This window comes from Clarias gariepinus, chromosome 17, assembly GCF_024256425.1.
Source record: "Clarias gariepinus isolate MV-2021 ecotype Netherlands chromosome 17, CGAR_prim_01v2, whole genome shotgun sequence".
In the NCBI taxonomy this organism is placed as follows: domain Eukaryota; kingdom Metazoa; phylum Chordata; class Actinopteri; order Siluriformes; family Clariidae; genus Clarias; species Clarias gariepinus.
In genome coordinates this window covers 5375130-5401305 of record NC_071116.1, presented here as the reverse complement: position 1 = coordinate 5401305, position 26176 = coordinate 5375130, and the positions used below count along the sequence as shown (strand labels likewise).

At 40.1% G+C, this 26176-nt stretch overlaps 1 protein-coding gene across 9 annotated transcripts in view; it reads right to left on the bottom strand.

The window, feature by feature from the left end:
- Positions 1-2598: 2598 nt before the first annotated feature.
- Positions 2599-26176, bottom strand: part of myo18aa (myosin XVIIIAa) — a 76754-nt gene continuing 53176 nt past the window's right edge. For 6 of the 9 annotated variants that reach the window (XM_053476035.1, XM_053476038.1, XM_053476039.1 and 3 more), the window contains 21 exons: positions 24912-25055; positions 24235-24324; positions 23899-24018; positions 23457-23571; positions 22755-22882; positions 21058-21212; positions 19630-19753; positions 19223-19423; positions 18996-19106; positions 18741-18845; positions 17896-18042; positions 17653-17766; positions 13065-13181; positions 12872-12955; positions 10728-10865; positions 10151-10336; positions 9809-9948; positions 9314-9358; positions 6521-6637; positions 4767-6258; positions 3890-3978 (listed from right to left, as the gene is read on the bottom strand). In XM_053476035.1, coding sequence (XP_053332010.1) covers positions 4785-6258; positions 6521-6637; positions 9314-9358; positions 9809-9948; positions 10151-10336; positions 10728-10865; positions 12872-12955; positions 13065-13181; positions 17653-17766; positions 17896-18042; positions 18741-18845; positions 18996-19106; positions 19223-19423; positions 19630-19753; positions 21058-21212; positions 22755-22882; positions 23457-23571; positions 23899-24018; positions 24235-24324; positions 24912-25055 — 3855 coding nt within the window. In that variant the 3' untranslated portion in view covers positions 3890-3978; positions 4767-4784. Of the gene's footprint in view, positions 3979-4766; positions 6259-6520; positions 6638-9313; positions 9359-9808; positions 9949-10150; positions 10337-10727; positions 10866-12871; positions 12956-13064; positions 13182-17652; positions 17767-17895; positions 18043-18740; positions 18846-18995; positions 19107-19222; positions 19424-19629; positions 19754-21057; positions 21213-22754; positions 22883-23456; positions 23572-23898; positions 24019-24234; positions 24325-24911; positions 25056-26176 lie in introns of all 9 variants that reach the window. The other 3 variants (XM_053476043.1, XM_053476036.1, XM_053476044.1) reach the window with 3 other exon arrangements.

Sequence of the window (26176 nt, the reverse complement as noted above, 5' to 3'; positions counted from 1 at the left end):
TTCATTCCGCAGTGACCCTGAATTAGTTCTTCCAACTGCCGGTTTTGAGGACACACACAATTTGTCCGACTTGGAGATTAATCACATCTTCAGATCTACACTCACCTACAGTAGCTAGAATTGTTCAGCGAAGAAAATCTATGCAATAAGCGAGGACATGATACATAAACAAGTCAACACAACAACTGCCTCAAATGAATTCTTTTGTGCATTTGATGGGAAATTGTTTTACATTTACTTCTTTTCTAGAGGTAGTTATTACAGTTCAGGACCTTTTTTAGCGGGAAAATTTTGACATTAAATTCAGGACCTTAGACAAGCAATATTTAACAAATAGACAAGCAATCCATTCCGTCCTCCGCCTTGAATAGCTCACTCACTGTTACTTATCTTAAGGAATCAGACCCACAGTATCCACAGAATTCCTGTTTCCCCAATTCGGGACTAGGAGGACGTTTCCCAGACACGCGTGAAAAATCTCTCCAGGTCTCTCGAGCGCTATGGAACAAAGTCACGAGTTATGTTGGATGCAGGCTGGTTGATTACTAACTCGCTCATTTTTGGCCCACTCGGGAAACGAGACATATCAGATCAAAGAGTTTAAAAAGCTATAAACTATTTTGGAGAAAAAAAATGTCAATCAAAAATAATTAACCTCTTCAAATATGTCTCACTCCACTCTTTTTTTTAACAAAAATGTTCAAACCAATTCTGCAATACATAGACACACAGACACACACACACATCAAACTTAAAAGTCTGCAAGGTTAAAGCCTTATCTCTCAAATAATCCATGAACTAAACCTCTAGCACTAAGAGGCCCCCAGTGATGAGTATCGAAATCAGGGGACTACCGGTGCCATTCGAGTTAAAGCAAGAGATTCAGTTACATTCTCTGTCTGTGAGTGTAAGAGGACACGGGTGCTGCGGTGGGGCCGATCCACGACCCTTCAATCTCACACTTCCTGGACTCACAGTCAATATTATTGCTGAAATTTTGGAACCGTTCTGGATCTGACTATTTCTGATCTAACATATTTTATTTACACATTTCATACTGATTTCCCTAATTTTCTTTTGATTTGTAAAGATGCTGTGCGACAATAAACATTTGTTAAAAGTGCTATATAAATAAAATATTCCCAACCAGACTCGATTCCCGTCTCTGCGTGCATGGAGTTTGCATGTTCTCCCTGTTCTTGGTGGGTTTCCTCCAGGTACTCCGGTTTCCTTCCACAGTCCAAAGACATACAGATTACAGACATTAGACTACAGACATACAGCTAATTCACCTTCCTAAATCGCCCATAGTGTGTGAATGAGTATGTGGGTGTGTATACTGTATGTGTGTGTGTGCCCTGCGATGGATTGGTACCCTGTCCAGGGTGTACCCCGCCTTGTGCCCCAAATCTCCTGGGATAGGCTCCAGGCCTTCCCAGTATAGACGATAAGTGAGTGAGTAAATTAGACCAATAAGTGTACCTGAATGAGGACATGCTTAGACAATGTGACTTCCCAAAGCAGACTTGATTTTTTTTGTCCTTGCTTTTGGCCGATAGACAAATCATTTTTGAGGCCAGGAAATAAAAAGGGAAATGGCCTTTTAAGGCAACCCACAGAATACAGGAAATAAGCTGCATGTCACTTGAGCCATGCAATCCATTAGGAGGGGAGGTGGAGGTCTGGGGTGGATTAAACGCCGGCCATCTTTAAATCCTTTTGACTGATCCTCTTGGTAGAAATTGTGTAATCTCTTTGAAATGCAGATCAGGTCAATTTCATTAAATTCTCTTTCAGATACACATTCCTAATTGCGTGCACCTATTTACTTGGACATATAATAGCGTTTTTTATTCATCAGTCATGTTTTTGAACTAACGGACACGAATGTAGCTGGAATCTTTTCCCCCCATGTAGGGCTGCAACCCTTAGAAAAGCCTCCTGTGGTTTTATGGATATAAAGGTGGAAAGCTCAGCCTCTCTAAACACAGATATAAAGTATTAACCTTTGTAGGATTCAGAATTTCTCTAGGTAGTACTACAACCCTTGGTTAAAAAAAAAAAAAAGATGGAATCACAACACTTGGAAGATGTTAAGAAGGGTGTTTTTACTTCAGAGGGAGACGGAAGGCTGCTGAGGGGAACAAGTGGTCTGGTTTTAAAGCTTTAACACGGCTTTAGATTCCTGCAACGTTACAAGTAACTACTGAAAGCATGACTAGAATAAAAAAAAAATTGTTTAGTAATAATATTTCAACTCTAATAACATAGCACCGGATCGCATTGCATTCTGGGTAAGTTGTGCTCATGATGCCTAAAGCCATGTTCGCGCTTCTCCATCAGGCTTCCAGTGGGTCATTTAAGAAAGTTCACAGCTAATAAAGCGTTTAATTGGCCTTGAACACAGCAATGGGGATTTAACCAAAGCGTAATGGCAAGAGGAAGATGACGAGGGCGCGATCGGAACACTGTGAAACACCGCAGGCCTTTGTTGTTTACTAATTTTCTTTCCGAACTCAAAACAAAAAAAACGCTGAAGGAATTTACAGCAGGTTTCTTCTGTGATGCTGAAAGACAATCAGGAACTGGACAACGAGACCATGTAAAACAATCACAAATATTTATTTACAATAAAACTAATCCAAACATCATTCGACGCTATGTAGATAAGCCTCCTCAAAGACGCAATATTAAATATATAATTTATACCCCTTCAGGTTTATTGCATAAGCCACTACAGGAGCGGGCACGAATTGTAATTTTACGCATTTCTGCAATAAAATGTACCGATGCATAGAAAACATGGATGAAGGAAACGAGGCGAAGCCGCTCTAACAGCTTGTCCACTCAACACGTTATATTCTTCCCTATTTCACACTTGAGCACATAAAATTACTGGTAATTTGTGTGCACACACACACTCACACACGCAGCGTGTCTTCACATATATATATTCTGTACTGTACGCGCCGGAGCTTTATCCAACACCAGTTTGTAATTAATATTTGGCAGATTTACAATATTAATAAGAACAAGTTTTTATTGCAACAGCTCACTGATATTACTGTAAGTACGGCCACATGATATACTGTACTATATTTTCAACATAAGTTTCAAATATTTCGCTTCGGAAGATCTGCCTGTCAAGTCCATACAGAAGCATAACATAGTCCCACACTTAACAGTCACTAGTCAGTTTTAGATAATCCTTAGATATCATCATAATCCCCTGGTGCAAAGAAAAGAGAAAGAAAAACAAACATATTTACCAAGATGTGTTAGAGAGTTTGTGCGAGCGAGAGATACACAACTTAGGAAGATCTCAGAGCAAGGCATGATCAGGAAAAAAAAGATTAAAGGCGGAATTCACAACCTCCACGCAGCAGCAGCTGGCTGATTAGGAAAAAAATACGGTAAAGTTTTCCTTATAATAATAATAATAATAATAATAATAATGCAAGCGTTTCCTATAGAGAACACTGTACTGTATTTGCAAAAGCTTAGAGAAAGCTAAATAGTTCTGCGAGATGTCTACAACCCGACGGCTTTCAAAGAATACAACTTTTAACATTTTATTGAAATCAAAATCTGATGATTATGAAAATCTCTTCATGTCATAATTTATGTCTGAGCTTTAGCTGTATGATTGGCCTTGATTGAGCAAAAGGCCAAGGTGAAGGGAGGATACCTGCAGACCTCACTCTTCCTTTTGACATCCTTGGATCCTTAATTTAAAGCGCCTATCAAATGAAATAACCGTAATAACGTATCCTATGCTTGTCTTTCGGCTACGTCTGAAAACATCTAGTCTGATTTCACCCCCAAGCGCATGATCCGGGGCATTTGTCAATAGCTCTAAATTACGCCGTGGTCTCTGAAAGCCTGGTTTCGCCATCTCCGTCAGCAACGAGGGTCTGTCGGAGATCCTTGTCCTCCTCCTCCTCTCCTACTTCTTCGACAGTCCGGCTCAGGTGTCTCCTGGAGAATGGAAAGGGAAGACAAAAGACACTTTTAGCCGAGTTGCGAAATGAGCATTAAAGCGTGACCTTCGTGCTCTTTGCTTGAGGTTAAGCGCAGTTTCGTCTCGCAGTCAACAAGCACCGAGATTGCGCAGAGATTCCCTTCAAAAGCAATCGAATCATGTTTATGGAGAAAAAGAGTTGCACTTCGAATCACAATTACTGTACTCATATACAGTATACTAATAAATAATTTTTACTTGATCTTTTTTTTCTTTTCCTAAAATCAAAATAATTTTTTATCTGAATAACTAAAAAAATATCACCAGGGAAATGACCGTGTATACTGTGGAGGTTTTGGTAAATTACCTTCTCCAGAGCTGTGTTGTTTTGCTGCAGTTGAGTCATTTATCACACCGGCCTTTCACTGGGAATTAGTATGTACACTCGCACCCACAGAGCTCTCTAAATAAACCGCTTTCGCAGGAAGAAGCGAATAATTAGACGATAACCCCAGGCTTCATGAGGGGACTAAAAAGAACCCACGAAGCAAACCGTGCTCGTCAACTCGAAGCGAAAGCAACACAGGTCATTAATTTCAATTTCCTCTTAAAGTTAAACTTTAAATACTGTTAACATTTCGTAGCACAAACTCGGTCTCGAGCTCTACAGGCATGCCGTGTTATGATTAGTTGTTAAAGCAGTGTGAAAACTATTCTATAGTCTGTCAGTACGCCTGTTGTTGCTGTTGTTGTTGTTGCTGGTGGCTAATGTGTTAGTCTAACACCATGCTGCTCTTCCAGTCACCTGTTGCACGTCCTGAATTTAATCACTATCAGGTCTGTAAAGGTACTTCATCACCAGGTTGTCCATCTTCTTTTTCTTCTTCCTCTCTTCTTTCCTGCTTAGGGGTCTATCTTCTGCATCTAGCCCCGCATCCTCGTCAGGTACCGGTGCGCCTCGGCCCGGGCCCTTCTTTATGCTGTTGGAACTCCGATAGGACACGCCGGAGCTGGAGCTGGAAGACGACTCGGATGAATCTGATTCAGACGATTCTGATTCGCTTTCCTTCTTCTTCTTTCCTTTCCGGGACTCCTTTTTACCTTTCTTCTTGGAGCTCTTTCTGCGTTCGTCAGCTGACGAGCTTTCCGAACGCGAGCCTCTGTTCTTCTTCTTGGCTTTGCGGCTGCTGCTTCTGCTGCGAGAGCTGAAACTGCTGGAAGAGCGGGTGTAGTCCAGTGCTGAGCCAGATGCTGAACGTTGAAGTCTAGATGTGTTCAGGCGCAGATCAATATCATCATCATCATCATCACCAGCCTTGAGGGAGCTCTTTAAACTGCGTATGCTCTTCCTGTCATCCTCCTCTTCTCCTGGTCCTCCTTTCTCTTCATCTGTGTCCTCCAGACTGCGGCGTTTGAACTTAATGGGCTTAAAACTGAGAACTTCGTTGATAGCTTTTTCCAGATCAGGGTCCAGGTAGTTGCGGTGCGTGACGGGTTTGATATCTGTTTCGTCAAGTGCTTCATCTCCAGCAGCACGGCTTTGGGCGGGACTGGAATGGCTCCGGGCTAGAGAGCGAGGACTATATGGTGAAATTCCACCTTCACTAAAGGCCACGCTCATAGCATCATCCTTGTCTGTCAGGTTAACACCGAATTCACTAAGCCTGCTGCTGCGTGCCAACGAGGTTCGCGAGCTGATGCTGATGCTCCCAGGGCTCCTTCCCCCTGAACGACGGCTTAAGCCAGGACTCACTGCAGACCCGCACTCATCCATCCATGACATGCTTCGCCGCACACTGTAGCCACTTACTATGGAGTTAGCATCGTCGTCCTGGTCCAGTCCACGGCGCATAGATGTCCTGCTGGGTGCCACTGAAGACACGACCGACTCCTTGTCAAACTCTTGGCTATTCTTGGTCCAGCGTCTTTCCAGACCTTTCCTGGCTCTGCTGGTGGCTTCAGAATAGGCTTGAGAGATGACCGAGCCCCGGTCATCCAGGTCATCTCCGGTTTTCTCATTGCACTTGTTCTTGGCTTTGCGGAGTGACGAGCGGTCTGGGGTGTCTGGTTGCTCTTTAAGGGTACTGAAAAGGGAGCTCTCGTCTCCGGTGCCTCCGATGGAATCCTTCAGGTTGGACCGCTTCCTGTAGCTAAGCGTGCTCATCACAGACACCGATCTACTCAGCTCAGTGTCTTTGGTGTCTTTATACCCTTCTTTTACATCCTGACCTTCTTTACCTTCCTTCCCTTCTTTTATGTCTTTTACATCAGCATTGGCTGCATTAGGATATTTTTGGCTTTTTTGAAGGACAGATGGAGACAGACAGGGTAGAGGAGGAGACAAAGATCAGAGACAAATCACCACAGTACTGAGTCAGGTTGAAAATAGAAAAACTGTAAAGGTCACAAGAAATCTTGTAAAAATCCCATCACTGGCCATACAAACCATCAACAATCCATACCACACTAAAGCGTTGTTGGAAGTACAAATACCTAAACTTTACCTCAAGACAAGGAGCCTGACCCCATGATTTTAGGAAAACGGTGATGTATACTGACCTTGGGGTCTTGCCATCATCTGATAGGGTCTTGGTAGAGCCCTTGTTTTTCGAGAGCCAGGACTTCACCCCGTCCACGCGGTCCTCCACCTCAGAGTCCACATCAGAGTCCTCTCCACTGTGAAAAGTCACAAGTTTCAATGAGTGAATGTAACATGACGATGAGTTTGGTGTTATTTGGCTGAGACAGATAGCAGCGATAAAAAAAAAATGATGTCAGAGAGCTTGGAGATGTCAAGAACATACTTCAAATCATGCACTTTACTCTTGTGAGGATTAGTGAGTCGGCAAGCAGGTGGACCTTTAACATCAACCCATTCGTTCTCGCTTGGTATGAAATCAAACTTGGAATGAGCGATTGATTTAGAGTCAAATGATGATAAAGCCTGTAATTATAGTAAAACGTTTTACTTCTCCTTTTGCGCAAACATCTTCACTCCGGGAGAACGAAAGAGTGTGACAATGCTGGTGCTGGACTTGACTGCATTAACAACTTCCTCTGTTAGATCGGCTGCATAATTGAAAACATTTGCATAATAAAGTCCGCTGGTGACTGTGATGCATGAAACAGGAGGCAACACAATGCCACGGGGCTTTGAATATTTTAAAATATCCAAAGCAAATGGTCCTGGCCATAAATATGAATGTACCTGCGTGCTTCCCTTCCGGCTCTTCAGATGTGAAACGAGTTAGGATGGGAATCCGTCAAGCGAAACGGGTCTAGCTTCTGAACAGAATGCAAATTACCTCTTGAAGGCACAATTAACTATGTTAATGGTTATGTTAATGCCTGTCTGTTTCCCTGCCTGTCCGTTTCTAACGATTGTTACAGTACCAAAGATCGGGTACTTCGGCCCAGTCGATAACTGGCAGAAAACTCGCTGCGAAACGAAGTGAGAGAAACATGTTGGACAAGTCATCTCGATCCATACTGTTTTCTGCACCACTGACATATTGACTGGCGTTAAAACCCCGGTAAACAGGAAGATGACTCAAGAATTTCAGTATGCTGTAAATAAGGGATGCAGTGATACAGTACCATTTTCCAGTGTACAACCTAATCTCAAAGTAGGATCTCGAATCTTGGATCTTGCAGGTCTTGCCTACATTATTCTGGGCGTTAGAAATAATTCTCTCGAAATACAAGCATATAAGAACATTTCACATTTCACAGTAATTAAAGTCATCCCTCGTCGCTGTTTTTGCTGCCTGAGGATTTGGATTTGACACCAAACTACCGGGTCTGTACACATTTTCTCCTCTCACAATGTGGTCAAACAAATCCAAATTCTGCCAGGGGAATGATCACGTTTCCTGCCAACTTGTGCACTTGGCTGCCACACAGCCTCGATATCACAAAAAAGATTGAAGATTAAAGATTAAAGCTTGGTGTGTGTAAACACCTGGCTGCGAGGTTAACGTTATACTCTCGTACTCGCTCAAATTTACCTCTCAGTTTCCTTTGTATGCATGCTGCGGTCATAATGCGCCAAATCCTGCGTGCCGTACCGTTTGACAGCATATAGACTCCGGAGCTCAAATATTTACACCACGAACGGTAAATCGAGTGTCCTAATAAAGCTCGGAGTTGTTGTCTGGTCAGGATCATGCTCGGGTGAATGAGATCTCCTTGTCTGTACCGTTCCGACAGTATGACATTTACTCAGCAAGTCTAAATGCGCATGTGAACAATTTGTTCTATGTACATTATCTCCACGAGCTCATTTCGTTCCTATTGCATGGCTAGGCTTATTCCTCACATTATTAACAGGACCTGTCGTGTCAGGGAAGGATTGCACCACCGTTCTGTCAGTTTAAGCCTGCTCTTACACAATTCAGCTAGAGTTTATGTCCTATTTAGGTACCATAAGAATATATGATTTAAATAATATTGAAACAAATTGAAGAATTCAACATTGCCATAAGGTGCCAGAGACTTATTTCTTTTTTATTTTTGCTGTCTTGGACGTCTTATGGACATATGGACATGACACAGCCTAACAGGGTACTATTTATATAATAGCTCTAAAAATCTGCATCGCATGTTTCAGACCACTGGCATGGAACGGAGCTCCTCGGGCTGTGAATCCAGAGCACAAACATACACACATACACACACAGCCACTTCAGTGTCCGGACATTAATCAGTTGTGACAACGTAGTCCTATTGGTTACATATCTCCGTTCCACCCAATTAGATTTATCATTAAAGCTCCTGTAGAAATTCCCCAAACCACTCGACATTATTTGTACTGCTCAGTCATCCGCAGCCCAACTCCCACACTGCATTATCCTCACACACGCACTACATTAATCAAACTGCGCAGCTTAAATACGCATTACAGACTCGTAACAACATTCCTAGTTAATGATTCACCGTAAGCCCCGCTCAAGGAACGGATTTTTATTCATTTTTTTTTGTGTGCCATGAGAGCAAAAGCTTCAAGCTCCTTCAAGCTAAACTCTGACATGTTGATGTGTCGCAAGTTTAACTTAAATTAATTAGAGTATCTTTAACACACGATTCCTGCATAAGGCCTAGATTGACCCTGCACTACAAATCCGCCGTTCATATGGTTATTTTTTGTTGAAGTTGTTAAATGCAATGCGGCATACACACGCGGGCTGAACAGACACAAAGCAGACGTGGAGCGTTTCATGCACGTGAGTCTTGTGATAACGCCATCTCTTAACATGCAGGCTGTTAACACGTTATATCTTTTCATGCTCGGGATGTCATGTGCAGTAACAATCGGAGACGGGGAGATCACACAGACGTGTTTCAGGTTCTCACGTTTTGTTCTTCCTTTTCTGATACTTTGTCACCATGTCTTGCAAACTGTCCCACACACACAGATGAAAAAGAAAAGATGATACCATGAAAATATGAACCTTAAATCATGGGAGAGAAGATTATCATCTATTGTTTTGAACAGGTTTTTAACTATCGCGAGCCGTACAGCAAACTGTGCAAAGGTCAAGTACATACAGTACAAGTGTGTGTATGTGCACTTGCAGAAAAGAAACTCAAATGGTGCTCTTATGCTGTACGGTGTTGTTCGGGCTTCTCAGAAGGATGCTAAACAAGAGGAAGATAAAAACAACACGCAAACAAGTCGCATGCTCCAGGGACGCCATTACACCGGGCTGGTCTCGCAATAAAAAAGGAGGAAAAATATTAAAGATTATACAGAAACTTGTTTGAATATAATGACAAACATGACATCAGGTGATAAAATATGTACAGTAATACATTAATGTAGCTAAAGGGCTGTAGGAGGACACGTACCTATTGATGAGGTCATCGTTGTCGTCGCTCTCCATCTCGTCCTCGATGGCAGCTTGCAGATCGCCGATCCTCTTAAAGGCCAGCTTGAGGTCGGCCTGCAGGCTCTGATTGGCTGCTTCCAGGCTCTCGATGTCCATTTCCTGATGGACATCAAAAAATAGAAGTTAGTCACAATTTCAGTATATATAGCTGAAGGGCGTTGATTTAATGTTTTTAGTTTTTTGCACCACACTCAGTGACGCACTAGAGGACACATCTATACTATGTCCAAAGACATTTGTTTCTCCTTATTCTGATAAAGGTTCAAGATTTGACAAAACTCCTATTTTTTTTTTCCCTTACCAGTTCATGCTTTTTGCGACTGGCCTCAGTTTCCTTCTTGGCCAGCTCGGTCATCTCCTCCTTGATGTCGCGGATCTGCCTCTGCATGCGCTTGTTCTGCTCTTTCTCGCGGTTCTCGCCGGCTGAGCGCTGGTCTCTCTCCTCAGTCATCTTCTCCAGGTTCTCCTTCAGCCGTGTCACAAGAGCCTGCACATGAAATCAATACAAGGCGCATGAAGGAGACATGCAGTATTTTGTATTGCAGATAAAACATGGATGGAGGAATATACTGATTTAAAGGTTAAATGATGAGAAAGTCCAAAATTCTATTAGTAATTTTCATTTTAATAATCTATTAGTGTAATATACTTACATTCTGTACATACACTATAATAAATATTCCTTACTCACAAAATCTAAGAGTTCGTCTTAGAAGACACTAGAAGTTCGACGTACATACTATTGAATAAAAGGCTACGGTTTGAGTGCGCTCCTGTAAAAGGGGCTGATTTATTTCACTCAGCCGCCCGCTCCACGACTTTAGGATGGCCTACCAACCCGTCCGCCCACGCACGTTCTCCATCCCTCGCTCTCTCACCTCCAGGCGTTTGATCTGGGTGCGCTCGTACTCCAGCTTGGTCTCCAGCTCGCGAATCTTGGCTTCCTGCCTGCTGACCAGAGACTTCTCTACCATTGACTGTTCCTGGAACTCCAGTTGGCTCTGCAAAGACTGGATCTGTGTGGAAAAACAACGTGCTCTTCATTTCAAGGGTCATCAGCCACACACACATTCACTTTGCTTTCGCAAATATCTATGGTGCTTATTTTATTCTAGTGATCTTTCCGAACTTATCATAACTTAAGGGGATATCCCAGTGGGTGTTTTTTTTTTGTTTTGTTTTTTTACTTTACATCATATCTTAAAGCGAGTGTTTTTTTTTTTTAACATTTGTGTTTTAACTGTCCATTTTGTCCTGATTTATGTGCTTAAATTATGTATAAATCATTAGTTTTGCAGTCTCAGTGTCTAAACAATTCACAATGTACAGTACAGCCATGCATGTGACTCTTAGTCCTCTATTATGGTATTTATTTGTTTTTTTCTTTGCAGGGTCTCTTTAAATCAATTACTGAAGTTATTTTGGCTGATTACCTTTATGCTATGATAAATATGGCATTATGATGGGCGTGGTCTACTCCTCACCCCCCCATTAATCAGAATATGGATGCTTCGGCAACATTTTACAAAAACACTGTGCTGGTTTTTCCTTCATGTTTTCACCCAATTGGACGCAGGTGATAAATGCGCAGCGCCAACCTCTGAGTGCATAGTCCTGTGCCTTTCGCTTTCTGCAATGCGTCACTGCTTAAACTCATGCATGACCTGACCACGGCTTTTCGACTGAGGTCATTAGTACCATTGTTGACATTTAACTTGACCGCCTACATCACAAGGCACCAGTACAGCATGAGCACTTTTGAAGCCCATCTTCACATTAAGAGCAGCAGTCAAACGACACCATTTCTCTGCTTCAGGTGTCTGTTAGGAATAATTATTTAAAATATATATTATAATATTAGTATTTGGCCAAAACATGATATTGATGCTAAAAGAGTCTCACTTACTGTAGGTGTAGTGTCCGTAACCTTTTTGATCTTGATCTATGTTGAATAATACTACTTTTCAGGTTTATGTCTTTTCATGTGAAATCTAAATTAGCCAAGTTTCATCTGAATGACAATTGAGATCAAAAAAGTTACGGACACTACATCTACACCTAAAATGCTAAATTGTTAAGATCTTGAAATAGGAATTTGTCATGGTTACAGACACTACACATTCTTTTGAGGAAAAAAATCCTTAATTTTGCACAGAATATTTTAATTTAAGCAATATTTTTAACAGATTATATGCTTCTAGAAGCTTACACCAATTTTAGTATCAATTAATTACCATAAAGAAATATGAATAAATAGCATTACAAATGATTGTTGTTTGAAGCGAGACAGTATAACGCTGAAAAATGGCCATTTTTAGGGCACATACTGTATGAAATCATCTCCCAAATTAGCAACTTGAATTTCTTAAGGAAGCAATATCAGAATAAACTTCAGAAGTAGCTTCCTTGGGACACACTTTTTCTGCATTATATGTATAACATAAACAATAAAAAAAACAAATCATCTGTGTTTCGTCCGTTTCTATTCCAGATCTCTGACTCGCAAGCATTTACTAGTGTTTTATTTCAAATCAGCCTCCTTTCAACTTACGCCAAAAGCGTTTGAGTCCAAAATAGAGACTGAGAAATCGAGAGAGAAAGCGAGAGTCAATAACCAAGAACAAATCTGTACATTTTGAGTTTGCTTATTTAATACAATCTGCTCTTAAGCTCTTAACCCAAGGCAATTCCAGCATTCTTGGAGAGGCGCTATCACTCGTAAGCTCCTTCTGTGCACCCGGCGCATGCGTCCTTTAATTAGGAGCTTTGCATCAGAAAAACGTAAAGGGTTGTCAAGCTCCCAGTTTGCTGTCCTTAACGGAAGCAAAGCCATCCAGAGAGCAGCTAATCACTGAACTAGATTTAGATAAGGATCTGAGAAGATCTAAGCTCTTTAGGGCTATCGGAAAGCCTGCGCTGCCACCGAGACCCGGAGCGAGGCTTTTTTTTTCCTCCGTGCGTGACGTTTGCTGTTTGATCCGAGCTATCTGTGATTCCATTCGTTTAAGTCATGTTGCTGTACCTTATCTTGAATCTCCTGCTTCTCCTTTGAGGTTTCCTCCAGCTGAGCCTGCAGGTCGCTGATCTGAGCCAAGTCTCTTGTTGACTACAATACAATACAAAACACACACACACATACAGTGTCATTTTATTCTGCAAAGCTATCCTTAAAGCCTGACCATGTGGAAAAAGTGAGAAAGCAGACTGTGAGGAACCTGGGCCACAGCTGCCTTGTGCTTCTTCATCAGCTCGTTCATGTCCTCCTGGTCCTCCTCCAGACGCGACTGCAAGTCGTTCTTTTCTCTCTGCAGTCTGCTGATCTGTTCCTCCAGCTGAGACACACACACAGAGGAAAAGAGAAAGACGGTTAAATCTCATCTACCCTTAAGTACAATATCTTTGAGGTGATTTGTGAAGCTGGAATTTATAAACAGTTTTTTTTCTTCTCCCTAGATCTGTACGAAAAGAAAAAAAACCCTTTTGTGCTTTGTGCCTCTGGAGAAATCCTTTAAAGTCAACCAAAACTCAAAAAAAAATAAAAAAAATAAATGACAGTTTATTTTACATGAAGTACTCACACATAATACACACACACACACACACACATAACACAAGCACATTTCAAATTAGATAGACCATCCCAATAGACCAAAAGGCAGGAGGAGTAATTAAGTATGCCAATTAGCAGCTGTAAGCAGACTGGCACGTCCTCCCGCAGGAGCACAACTGTCATTTAAGTGCCATTATTACAGACACTACTCCAGAGCCGTGGAGGAAAATGAAAGTCAGAAATGCTGCAATATCAAGAGTATTGTCATAATCATAATCATAATAATTATTATTATCCTGGAATATGAAGTAAACATACAGTATCCCAAACCTCCATTCGTATCTTATCTTTAAATTGTGTTTCATTTACGTACAAACGAGAACGCAGTGAAAACTTTCACATGATTATTATACTGTACAAATTCTCACTTTATATTCTGATTGATTTTCTTTATCAGTGATTCTGGCTGAAATTCAGGTCGCATTATATATATATAAATGTTATATTAATATACTCATTGTAACACGTAAGGGTTTCTACGGTAACAGAAACAAAAACAGCGCTGCATTTTATTTCTTAATAACTTAAACATAAAATAATGTTTTCAATCATTAAAATGTAACCGTAAATAGATCAAAAACACACAACACGATGTGCTTTAATGAAATAAATGGCTGACATATTGCTGTACTCTAAGAGGAAAATGTCGTGTTCGGGAAACATAATCAGTTATTAAAAATCAGTATTATTTTCCTGCAGATCAGATGTGCTAAAACATTTAAATCTAGACTTAAAACTCATGTGATTAGCTGTGCATATATTAAATGAGCCCGCACTGACTGCACCGTATTTTATGTATAACATCTTCTATTTTTAACAGTTTTTATTTTTTTATTAGTTTAAAAGTTTTATTGCTATTATTCTCTGTTTTATTTAATAATTTTCTTCTTCTTTTTTTTTTTGTAAAGCACTTTGAATTACCATTGTGTACGAAATGTGCTATACAAAGAAACTTGCCTTGCCTTGCAGCAGCACGCCCCTGAAGTGCGTTATTACTTGTTAATGGTACATACCGTATTAATCCTTTACTTCAACAATATCCCACGAGAGGGAGAGCTGTGACGGCTGTAATGAGGCTGTAGACATGAGGGTGCAGCCAGAGTGCCCAAAACAACACTACCGTGCTGATATTCGTGTGATATTGCTTTTATACAACAGTTCCACAAACACCATTTATCATCAACAGATTATGATTTGTTTACATTTAAACAGCGCTAAATGTAAAGCTAGCGTGCTATGTACTGTATGATGTACAATCGTTTGTTTTGCAAACTAAGCAATGCCCTTGATCAGGGGTTAGAGAGGGATTTGGGGTACAGCCTTGGTTTAGAAGCTAGTTAAAAAAACAAGCACACAATTCAGAACGACTTAGAAGCGATTGTTACATAGGCAAAGTGTTGTTTAAGATGAGATAATGTTTTCAGATGTGTGTCCTTGTTAAAAGTGCTTCTGTGGCTGGTTTTTAATGTGGGCTTTGGCAAGCAGCAGTTATTAAAGACAAACATTTGTTTAGCTTATTTATTCACTCGTAGCCACACTCGAGAGCTAGCAAGCAAATAAGGGAGCAAAAAACATGGAGAAAAGAAAGAGGACTGTACTGTACGCCAAACAGATCACATGGCCACATCAACCTATTTCAGCAGAAGTGAAAAGAAAATGATTGTTTATTTAAAAAAATTTAATAAAATGTTTTTTTTAATTATAAATTTAACCCTAAGTTACCCTGAGTTTCACGTGGCACATTCACACGGGATAAATGAAACCTGCAATTTTACTCGAATTTTCTGACTCATCTGTAGGATATGATATTTTTCATGCTTATAAATATTACATGTATGTCATATTACAGTACATATTACTAAATAAATATGGTGCGGAATTTGCGGGGGGAATTGTTACTTTACAAATTACAAACATGGCGATTCGCACGGGATTAAGATTAGTTAATTAAGATTAATACTAATCCCATGCGAATATACAGTATATGAAAAGCTATGAATAGTTGGCGTACTTAACATATACAGCCATCGTACAGTATGTCACCTGTTGCACAATGATCACATGCCACCTGTGATGTTGAGTGATGCGTATAGTGAAACGTCCCAGTGCTGTTACTGTCTATTATCACCACTCGTGGAACGCCTCTCATCCAATCAGATTACTCAGCTGAAACTGACTGTTGTACTGTATAATTGGATGTGGGATAAAAATTTTTTTAAAGGGAAGTCTACATGTACTTATAAAAGGTAAAAATGAGGCATGTTTATGCTTGGCTGGAAACAAATCACTTTAGTTGGCTGATTCGTGCCTTTCAGTTTAATGAACTGCATATTTATTTGTACTTATTCATTTTCCTTTATATTTATAGACCAAAGAAACACCGTGCGCTAGTGCGCGCTTTTTGTAAAAGGTCTCCCTCTTAAGAAATCAAACTTTATAAAGAAGAAAAAAAAAACACCATTTGTACTTAATGCCACATGTTTTAGTTAACTTGAGAAATTCATAGTTGTCATGTCGGTATTGTTTCAAGCCGTCGCAGGTTCTGTGCATCAGATATAATAACAGTGTGACGTCATATCCTTTACATACTGTAGTTCCTTCAATAGGAATCCGAGCAAAGACATACATTGTTCTTTAGAAATTGACAGACAACGTATAATTATCTCTATAGTTTCCTCTTTAGAGCTTTACACATCCAAATATAGGATTAATTGGTCTTTTATACGAGCTGCTCGTGCTTCTGTGGTGTTCAGATTAAACAATGAGCATTAATACAGTACACACACACACACACATATATATATATATATATATATATATATATATATATATATATATTTATAGACACTGTAGCTCTAACAGAGGCTAAAGTGCTCTAACCTTCCTTCCCTCGTACAGCATGCTTTATCGTTTTCTCCAGAGGCAGAGCCGTGTTTCAAACCTGCCCTTGTTGACTTCCCCTTAGGGGATTCCGTGTTAACCCTTACGCAAAGAAAATATATTTCTCTATATATTACCTGTCAATATATTAAATCATTTAGTGTCTAATCTACTGGTAAATTGAAAATTTTTTTATAATGTTAATATTCCTCGTTGTTACACTAACTGATGATAATTAATAATTAACAGAAAAAGGATATTTATATTTAAAAATATATTCACAATATACAGGATAATATACTGTATTAATCAGAAATCGCCGCTTTTCATTTATTGAGTAATATATTCAAATGCATATCTTAATGCATGTAATTTTATATTTAACAATATATTTCACCATATATTGAATTTGATTGGTTCTTTTTTTAAATTTTATTTACAATATGCTTAGATGTCAATTTACTTTAATGACTTTATAGACATTAATCAGAGCAAACCGACAAAGTTAAAGGGTGTACTTTAAATACTTAAACATGCATAAAGTTTCAATAAAACAATTATAATTTTCATTGCAATATATACAGTATATCCATACATGGCCCATCCATATATTGCAATATATTAATAAACATCAGCACTCGTTCCCTATATATGAAAATGTAATATAATGTGTAATATATTGCATCATATTTTATAATATATTGGCATATGTTTTCTTACATACGTAGGGGAGAGGTTGCTCTTATGCTTATTCACCTCGAGGTGGTTTGTTTGATGTGTTTCTGAATGACATCATCAACATATTTATCATATCTATATCATAGAAACATATCTGTATCATAGTAACATTTACAACTTGATTGAACTGATTATATTCAGTAAGCTTAAAGCATTTGGCTTTCTACTAGGAAAAGAAAAACTAAAAAAAAAAAAAACACACACACACACACACACCTGACAGAATGATGTCTTCCTGCAGCAAATAGCCGTAATCAACACAGTGTGAAAAAGAAACGCGAACATCTTACACGCTTTGGCTGTAGAACATTTTCCACTCTTTTAACGACCATGTTTCTGCCATTTTGTAGTAAAAAACATGGCAGGACGGAACACAGTAATTACACCCAGTAATTGTATGTTGTTGGCTCAGGAGAAGACAAGATGATTACATGCTTTTCTTCAGATGTCCTCAACATAACTGCTCACAATAAAGCGCGATAACCGAACCCACACGCTCTACCTGCTAACGCTAAAGGCCACGCCCCCTCACCCCGGCACGTGAAAAACACCTTTAAATCAAAAATATCACTTACAGACATCTTGGATTTGGACATGTCGTCCATCTGGATGTGCAGGTCCTCGATCTCCAGCTCCATGGACTTGCGAGCTTTCACAGCTGCAGCACAGGTGAACTCCGACTCCTCCAGCTGTTGGCGCACACACAATTACCCAACATACCCAAGCATGAGCACACGTCCTCCTCCACAGCGGCCTGTCCTTCACGTGTATAAGAGCTCCATAGAGACGCAATAAAAAAGGAAAAAGGGAAGTGAGACCTGGTTCTTGAGCTGCGAGATCTCCCTTTTGCTCGGTGCGTTGCTCTTCAGGTGATCGAGCATGAGCTGAGCATCAACCAGCAAGGCCTTGGTGCGCTTCAGATCCTTCTTCAGGCGCTTCTCCGTCTCTACGTCTCTCTGGCTCACCTGAGGAGGCAAACCATTTGGTGCTCTGGCAGACATGTCCTCTCTGGGTGCTGATTTCATTTTTTTTTTTTTATGTTGTACATATAATACAGGAAATGTGTGTGTGTGTGCCAAAGAAGCTACTTCTGAAGTTTATGCATGTAGAATACTGTAGAATTGACCAATTTTGCTTTCCTGCAATTGATCCCATTGTTCAGCATCAAACTGTGTCGCTTCAAACAATATTTAATTAAAAAGCAAATAAATCATATTACTTTATAAATATTGATACTAAAATTGGTTTCAACTTCGAGAAGCATATAATCTGTAAAAAAAAGTTACTTAAATTAAAGCATTCTGTGGAAAATTAATGACTTTCCCCAATCAAAACAAATCTGTAGTGTCCGTAACCATGTCAAATTCATCTTAACAATTTAGCATTTTATTGTAGAATAATACACTTTTTCAGACTTTTTGTCTTTTCATGTGAAATCTAAACTGGACAAGTTGCATCTGAATGACAGTTAATACCATTGAAAAAAATTCTAAAAAGTTACGGACACTACACCTCCACTTTTTTAGCACTATACCAATACCATGTTTTTTTGGTTGCATGGATTGGTGCGTTGTCTGTTAGCAATGTGATGCACTATTCAAGTCATGATTTGTTTGGCTAACGCTCTGCTCTGATTGGTTACGAGGCGTGTTGTGGACTGTACCTGGTCCTGAGCGTTCAGCAGTTTGCTCTCCAGCTCTCGCCGCTCTCTCAGAACTTTCTGCTTATCATCGTACTCCTCCTCCAACTGCACTTCCATCTGTTTCAGCTATCACACACACACACACACACACAGAGCTCAAACAGTAGACTTCCACAGCAGAGTTTATACCTTCAAACAGCCACGTGGATGAAAAGCCATCAAACGGCGGCATCAAAGCGCGAGGTTAGAGAGCTGAGAGTGCGATTCTCGGCTTACCTTCTTGCTACACGACTGTCTGATCTCCTCTACCTCTTCATCTTTGCTCTCAAGCTCCTTCGAATGCGTCTGCCTCAGCCTCTCCATCTCCATCTCCAGACGCAGCTTAGCCTGACCCCACCCGACACACACACACACACACGCCGTTTGACACTGTGCTTTCTGGCAGAAGTTCCTTGTCTCTCTCTCTCTCTGTCTTAATGTGGTCCTTATACTCTAAGTCCTACCTGCTCCAGCATCTGGATGGTTCCAGCTTGTTCATCCAGCTCCTCTTCCTGATCTTTGACCTTTGCCTCAAGGTCACGTAGCTGCTTTTTCAGCTTGGCCAGCGACGCCTCGTCCTTCGACTCCTGAGACGAGAGATCCTGTAGCTCGGCCTCCAGCTGCTCCAGCTTTACATTCAGCCCACACAGCTCCAGCTCTTTATCCTAAACACACACGACACACACACACACACACACAATTCCAGCTTCTTATCCTACACGCACACACGGCCCCAAAGCCTCCATCCTCTTATCTTGTAATTTTGCTGTGGTTTCACTTTGCACTGAAACTTGAAACATGAAAAAAAAAAAATAATAAATGATTTAAATATTGGCACCCTTGACATCACTCGCTGATACCACACACTTACCTGCAGTTGCTGTCTGATCGTAAACACTTCTCCAGTCAGTGCATCCTTTTCCCTTCCTAGTTTCTCCCGCTGTGTCTTCTCTCTCTGCACCTCATCCTGAGCCTGGTTCTGCTCCAGATCAAACCTAAGAAACACACACACACGCACACACACACAGCTGTGACTCTTAAGCCCATATAAAACAGGATTAAAGTCTTGTCGGAACATCATCCTGATCGCGTGTCTGTGAAATCCTCCTGCACATCCTGTAATGCGATGCACGTCATGCCGTATCTCAGGCCGAGACAACCAAAGTCCACGTCTCCACGTCTCCACGTCTCCGCGTCTCATACCGAGGCCTCTATCGCTACAGTAGCCATGTTCTCCCTCATCCTGAAGGATCACTCCGTATCCGACGCTCATTATCGGCGCTCACATCTGGTGTTAACAGCAGGCTCTCCATTTAAAGCTGATCGTGAGCGTGGCGCTGCGTTCAAGTGACCACGAGCCTCAAGTCGCTCGAGTGCCTCTAAACACTGAAGAGGTGCTCACGCGGGACCCCAGCCTCCATCCTCGGTTACGGCCGGCTCTCGAGGCGCACTTCAGCCGTAATGAAGCGCCTAAATACGCGCGTGTGTGTGTGGTCTTGAAGGTGGAATGTGTCTGATTCGAATCAGATGAGATCCAAGCCTAGTTTAATGTAATCAATTATGTTTCCCGGAGACGGAACGGAAACGTGGAGCTGCTCACGTGTAGAAAAGGATGACAGGCCAAAAATAATGGTATGATGATGCACCAGATATACTGTTTATACTGTGCCAGCTTGCAGCACACCTGGAAATCAGAGGAATGATTTGTCTTACATAGACATGGTTTAAAAAGCATGGCATGTTCGTTAATACATAAAAAAAAAAGGAATTGTAATTACTGGCAAACTGATTCAGTGTATTAGGAATAAAATAAGGGGGAAAAAAACATTAAATCAACCACAGGGTGACTCGGCTATGTGTCACACCACAACACACCACTAATGTATGGTTGTTACTTATTTTCCTATTAATGCACAACCCCTAGATTATTATTATTTTTTTATTAATTATTATTCCATGCACGGGCCAGATCTTACAAGCATTTTACATTTCCAGGTGCTGAGAAGTCTGTTCTTGTCTCCATCATTTACTCTACACCAAATGCTCTGATTAATTAGCTTTAAAGAATAAACGTACCACATGGAAATCTGCTCGCTGGATTACCTACTCGTTCTGATTTGCATCCATCCGCGTTAGAAGTCTTGACGTAACCCAAAAACGGGATACTGTGAATTTCACCTACCTGATATACATTATTCATAAAGGATCTAGACATACACGTCTGCGTGCATGTGTGTGTGTGTGTGTCTGTCTCTAATCGATTTAAAAAATTGAGAGGCTGAACTCAGCATGCACTCACTTCCTCTGCTTCTTCTCCAGCTCGTGGTTGCGGCTCTGCTGGTTCTCCAGGTGCAGTTTGGTGTCCTGGAGCTCGGCCATTAATCTCTGGCATTTCTTCTTCGCCTGCTGTAGAGAGCGCTGGGTCTCCTCCTGATCAGCCTGCAGGTCAGCGAGCTGCACCGGAGGAGAGAAGATCAAGGCATGGAGATGAAAAGAAGCAGATGATTTAAGGAAAAAAATACAAATAAAATAAATAAATAAATAAAACTACGGAAAAGTAACAGAAAATCTATATAAATTAAAGAAAGGTTTTGTCTGTACATTGGTCAGAACTCGCTCTTTCAATTATATCTTCGAGTTTCATACATCGGAGGACCGAAAACCAGTTTTAAAAATAATTCTCTGTCCGTCTGTATGTCTGTATGTCTGTTACAGCATCACGCAAAACTGGCTGCACAGAATTTAATGAAACTTTTACAGGACTTAGATATCTACCTGAAGTTTAACCTGCACCATAAATGAAATCAAAATGTTATAAACACTTACAAACATACACCTGCACCAATGGATATTAATTAGAAAAGCTAAACTAATTTTTTTTACTGGGATTAGTTCATATTTTCACTTAGGCTGAAATAACAGTGCTGAAGTGGTATAAGTGAATTTTAACACGTCATTTTAAGGCAAAACTTCATCTTTATCCGATCCACTTTTTCTATTTCTTATCTGTGATTCACTCTCCGATTACCGAACAGGGAGTGTATTGGCTCATGACGAAAGAAGAAGAACTTAAACTAAGCGTAAGATACTCAAACTTACAGAATGTGATTTCTTTGTATTAATAAGTTAGACAGAGAGTTCTGCTGTACAGAGAGACACACAGACATGTACGTGGGCTTCAACCTCAAATAATAATAATATCACTGATTACATTAAAGCTGATAAGCTTATTTTTAGCTTTAACTTTTAAACTCTTTTTACAAACTTTTTAACCGTCAAATAAAGAAAAAATTAAGAAACAAGAAAAAAAAATCCTATAATAGAGAGTATAATACCAAATAGAAAAATTTAATTTATGAACTCTGGTTTAGTGTAAGTATTTAAGTTATAATGTATTATCTTAAAATAATACGAGTTAATGGTCGGGGTAACTCAGTGGTTAAGGCATTGGACTATACTTCAGAAGGTTCCAGGTTCAAACCCTACGACCACCAAGTTGCCACTGTTGGGCCCTTGAGCAAGGCCCTTAACTGCTCAGATGTATAATGAGATATAAATGTAATTTGCTCTGGATAAGGGCGTCTGCCAAATGCGGTAATTTAAGAAGTAATGTAGTTTAAGAGTAAATGCCTGTATTATTAAGTAATACATTACTTTGAGGGGGAAAAAATCAGTATGAACTTGGACTTGACTCACAAGTAAGAGCAAGAAAATGTATGTGTGTGTATTAAATTCATAATTACATTATGAATTATTAGTATTTAGTAATTTATGTTTTTTTCCCAACAGATAAAAAAAAACTAATTATGGTTCATATTATTTTCATGGCTATGGTGTTAAAGTAATAAAAAAAAATTTAAGTTATTTAAAAGTTTAATAAAAGTTTAAATAAACGTGTGATTATTGAGCAAATCATGACTTCAAGCTGATCTTAAAAGTTCCAAAGATAAATGAATAAATAAATGAATGTATAAAGCGCACAATAACATACTGCACCTTTCTGTCCAAATGCCTCCTGTTCTGCTGCTCGGCCTCCAACTTGTCTTCAAATTCCTGCTGTAGTTTCTTCTTGGTGAAGTCGATCTCTCGTACCGCTCGGTCGTACTTCAGTTTCCATTCACCTCCTTAAACGCATGAGCAAATCACATACCTGGTCAATCTACACGTTAGGATGAGTATATACTATTTACCCAGAGTATCAACTGTACTAATAATAATGAGCTTGTTGGTTTTTTGCATAGTAGCTTCCGTAAAAACTACAAGGATGGTACAGCAGTGCTATTAAAATGTATAAAATTGTAGCAAACAACAAAAAGTGATGCGTAAAATATAATATTTCTTACTAGGTCAATTAGCATATACAGTACAGTAGTATTAAAAAATAAAGGATGCAATGGCTTCAAGCCATTTCCACATCTTTGTTCAATTAAAGGAGTTCCTGGGAGGCCTGGGTTTTGGACATGAAGCAGGCAGTCCATTCACGAGTACTGAGAAAACCTTCTACCTTGGTGGTATCCAAGCACTAGTAAAACACTGGGATAAGTGCATTAGTGTAGAAGGGGGTTATACTGTATAGAGAAATAACGTGAGTTTATACTCTCATAACTGTGTTCTGTTATTCTTTATAATGAAAAGTCCCAGTTTGACTTGAACATCCCTGGAGGATAAAGTTTGTTGGACAGAATTATTTTATTTTACCAGTTTCATCATCTTCATCCATCTCCCCGTTAAGCTCCGTCGCCCTGAGGAGCCGCGCCTCCATCACCTCCACCTCCATACTTCCCATCTGCTTTTTCATTTCGTCAAACTTTGTCTGTAGTCAGAGCAATAACATGCACGCACACACACACGAGCACATCATTATGATGCTCCAACAATGTTTCACAACCTAAATATTAGCTACCACATTTGAACAACAAAACATAAATGCCCAATCTCGCTCGTAATGGAAGCCGAACTATTGGACAGTTGTTGGACTTTATAAACGTCTGAAGAAAGATTTTCCTCAGTACAAGGAATTTTTTTTTTTTTACAAGTTTTCCTTTTTATGTTTTACACCAGTAAGAGATGGAAACTATTGAAGCTGATAAGCGTCAGGTCACCATGCAGCTCTGAGAATAGTGGAGCGCTCGATCATTACCTGCAGGTCCTTCATGTCCTTCTCCAGACGCAGCCTTTCAGCCGTCTCCGTCTCCAACAGCTGGGACGCCGACTCGCTGGTGTTCCTCTCATCTGACAGCTCCGTTGACAGCTCTGTGATCTACAATCAATAACACAGTCCTGTTCACTATCCAATTTCTACTGTCAGTCACTGTGAAATAAGCAGAAATGCTACATTTCGAAGTCTTAAGAACGAAGCATGAAAGCTGCTCACAATGCTGCACAAAAAAGGGGGGAAAAAAAAATCATCATTAACTCAGTTAAGAGCGGTACCCAGCTGGCACACACAATTTCTTTGACTTTTTTTCTTTCTTACTTTGCTTTCCAGCCGATCTGTGTTCAGCCTGAGCTCGTTCCTCTCCTTCTCCGCCTTCTCAAGCTTCGCTTTCAGTTGCTGGATCTCCTCCTGCAAGCACACAATCACACGGCACACTGCTAATCAGACTACAAGTAGGTTGGGGAAAAAAAGACCACATAAGACCTTTGACCCGAGTTTCTTTTGTGCTGGAAGCAGAAAAATAAAGATCTGTAGATAAGCCTGATTGATCAAAGCCATCTCGGTTAACCCTCCGCCTCTGTCTTCTTTCCTTCTCACACATGATATTACTGCAAACAATCACGGCACTTCCTTTTAATCATGAGGCCCTGCCTGAATTCAGGCTCGGGTGATTTTCGACATTTTAGAAGAGCGTACCACTGGGGAGGAAGAACCATTTATATAAACTTCGCCTCATGCCTCGGGTTCTGAGTGCAGATCTGAATCAGGAAGTCAGACGAGTGGAAATCAAAGCGCTGTCCCAGAGACAAAAGCCATTAGACCGCATCAACTGCGCGGTCAAAGTCTGATGGATTCGCACCACATACAGTATAAAGGCCGTGGATCTGCATCTTCAGAGCCATCACAAGGACTAAAAGCCTGATAGGTAGCTTAGAAATTTTTTGACATAAACCTGATGCTAAAACAGATGGACACACGGAGATGGACAAACTCACATCTTTGCCCCGGATCTGCTCTTCGCTGAGCTGGACCTCGACGAGAGGACGCACGTTAGTGAAGAGCTTCCACCAGGGCCAGCCCTTTACACCACGGTTCTTCTTGATGTTCTTCTGAATGCAGCGGATCGCCAAGTCCTGGACCTGTTCAGGAAACACATCAGAGAGAAAGAGAGACAGAAAGAGAGAAAGAGAGAGAGAGAACAAGAAAATTGAGTTTGTAGGTGGCTCTTGGTTGACGGAGATCTTTTTTTGGTAGTGCAGAGGAGGCGATATTAAATTTCTGCAGAGGCACTGCAAAGTACTCTTACACAAGGAGTTCATGGAAAACTCACAAGCAGAACAGAGCCACGGACAAACAAATTACATGATATGATTCAAGATGTTCATATAATGAGTTGTCTTATGCCTACTAACTTCTAGTTTGTCTTTTGGGAAATGCTTAAGTGGGCGCTACTGTATAGAGGCTTATGGAACGTTATGCTCAATTACCAATAAAAAATATACACACACTACCGTTCAAAAGTTTTAGAACACTTGCAAATTTTTTTGTTTTTTTTTTGTTTAGTGATTTATTTTCTACATTCTACAAAAATACTTGGGATTTCAAAACTATAAAATAACACATATGGGATTAGGTAATTACGTAACAACGAGAAAAAACAACAGTTAATTGTTATTTTAAGACACAGAGGTCAGCCTTTCTGTAATAGTTCTTGCAAGAACAGTATTGTCAAGTGCATTCGCAAAATCCGTCAAGCACCATAATGAAACTGGCTCTCATGAAGGCCATCCCAGGAGGGCGAGACCAAAACCTACCTCTGCTGCAGACGAGAAGTTCATTTAGAGTTATCAGCCTGAAAAATGACCAATTAACAACGAGCACCTCAGATTAGAGGCGTTATGAAGTCTTTACAGAGCAGAAGTAGCAGAAACATCTCACCATTAACTGTTCAAAGGAGATTAATGCATTTTTGGATGCCTTCAGCATTCCTTTACAATGTAGAAAGAAATAAAAACGGTAGTATATATACTAACGGACAAAACCGAAAAAAGTGAATTTTCAGATCATATAAAACCAATTATCATAATACTTATTGTTTCTTATCTCCTGATCCATTTTTTTTTTTTTTTGTAAATATACAAACGCATTTATATTTTTATTAGATAAAAAGAAACACATTTGATACATTTGCTAAATATAATTTCATGCATGTATTCAAATTTTTCAATGATCCTAATTTTCATAATTGTCATTTAGATAA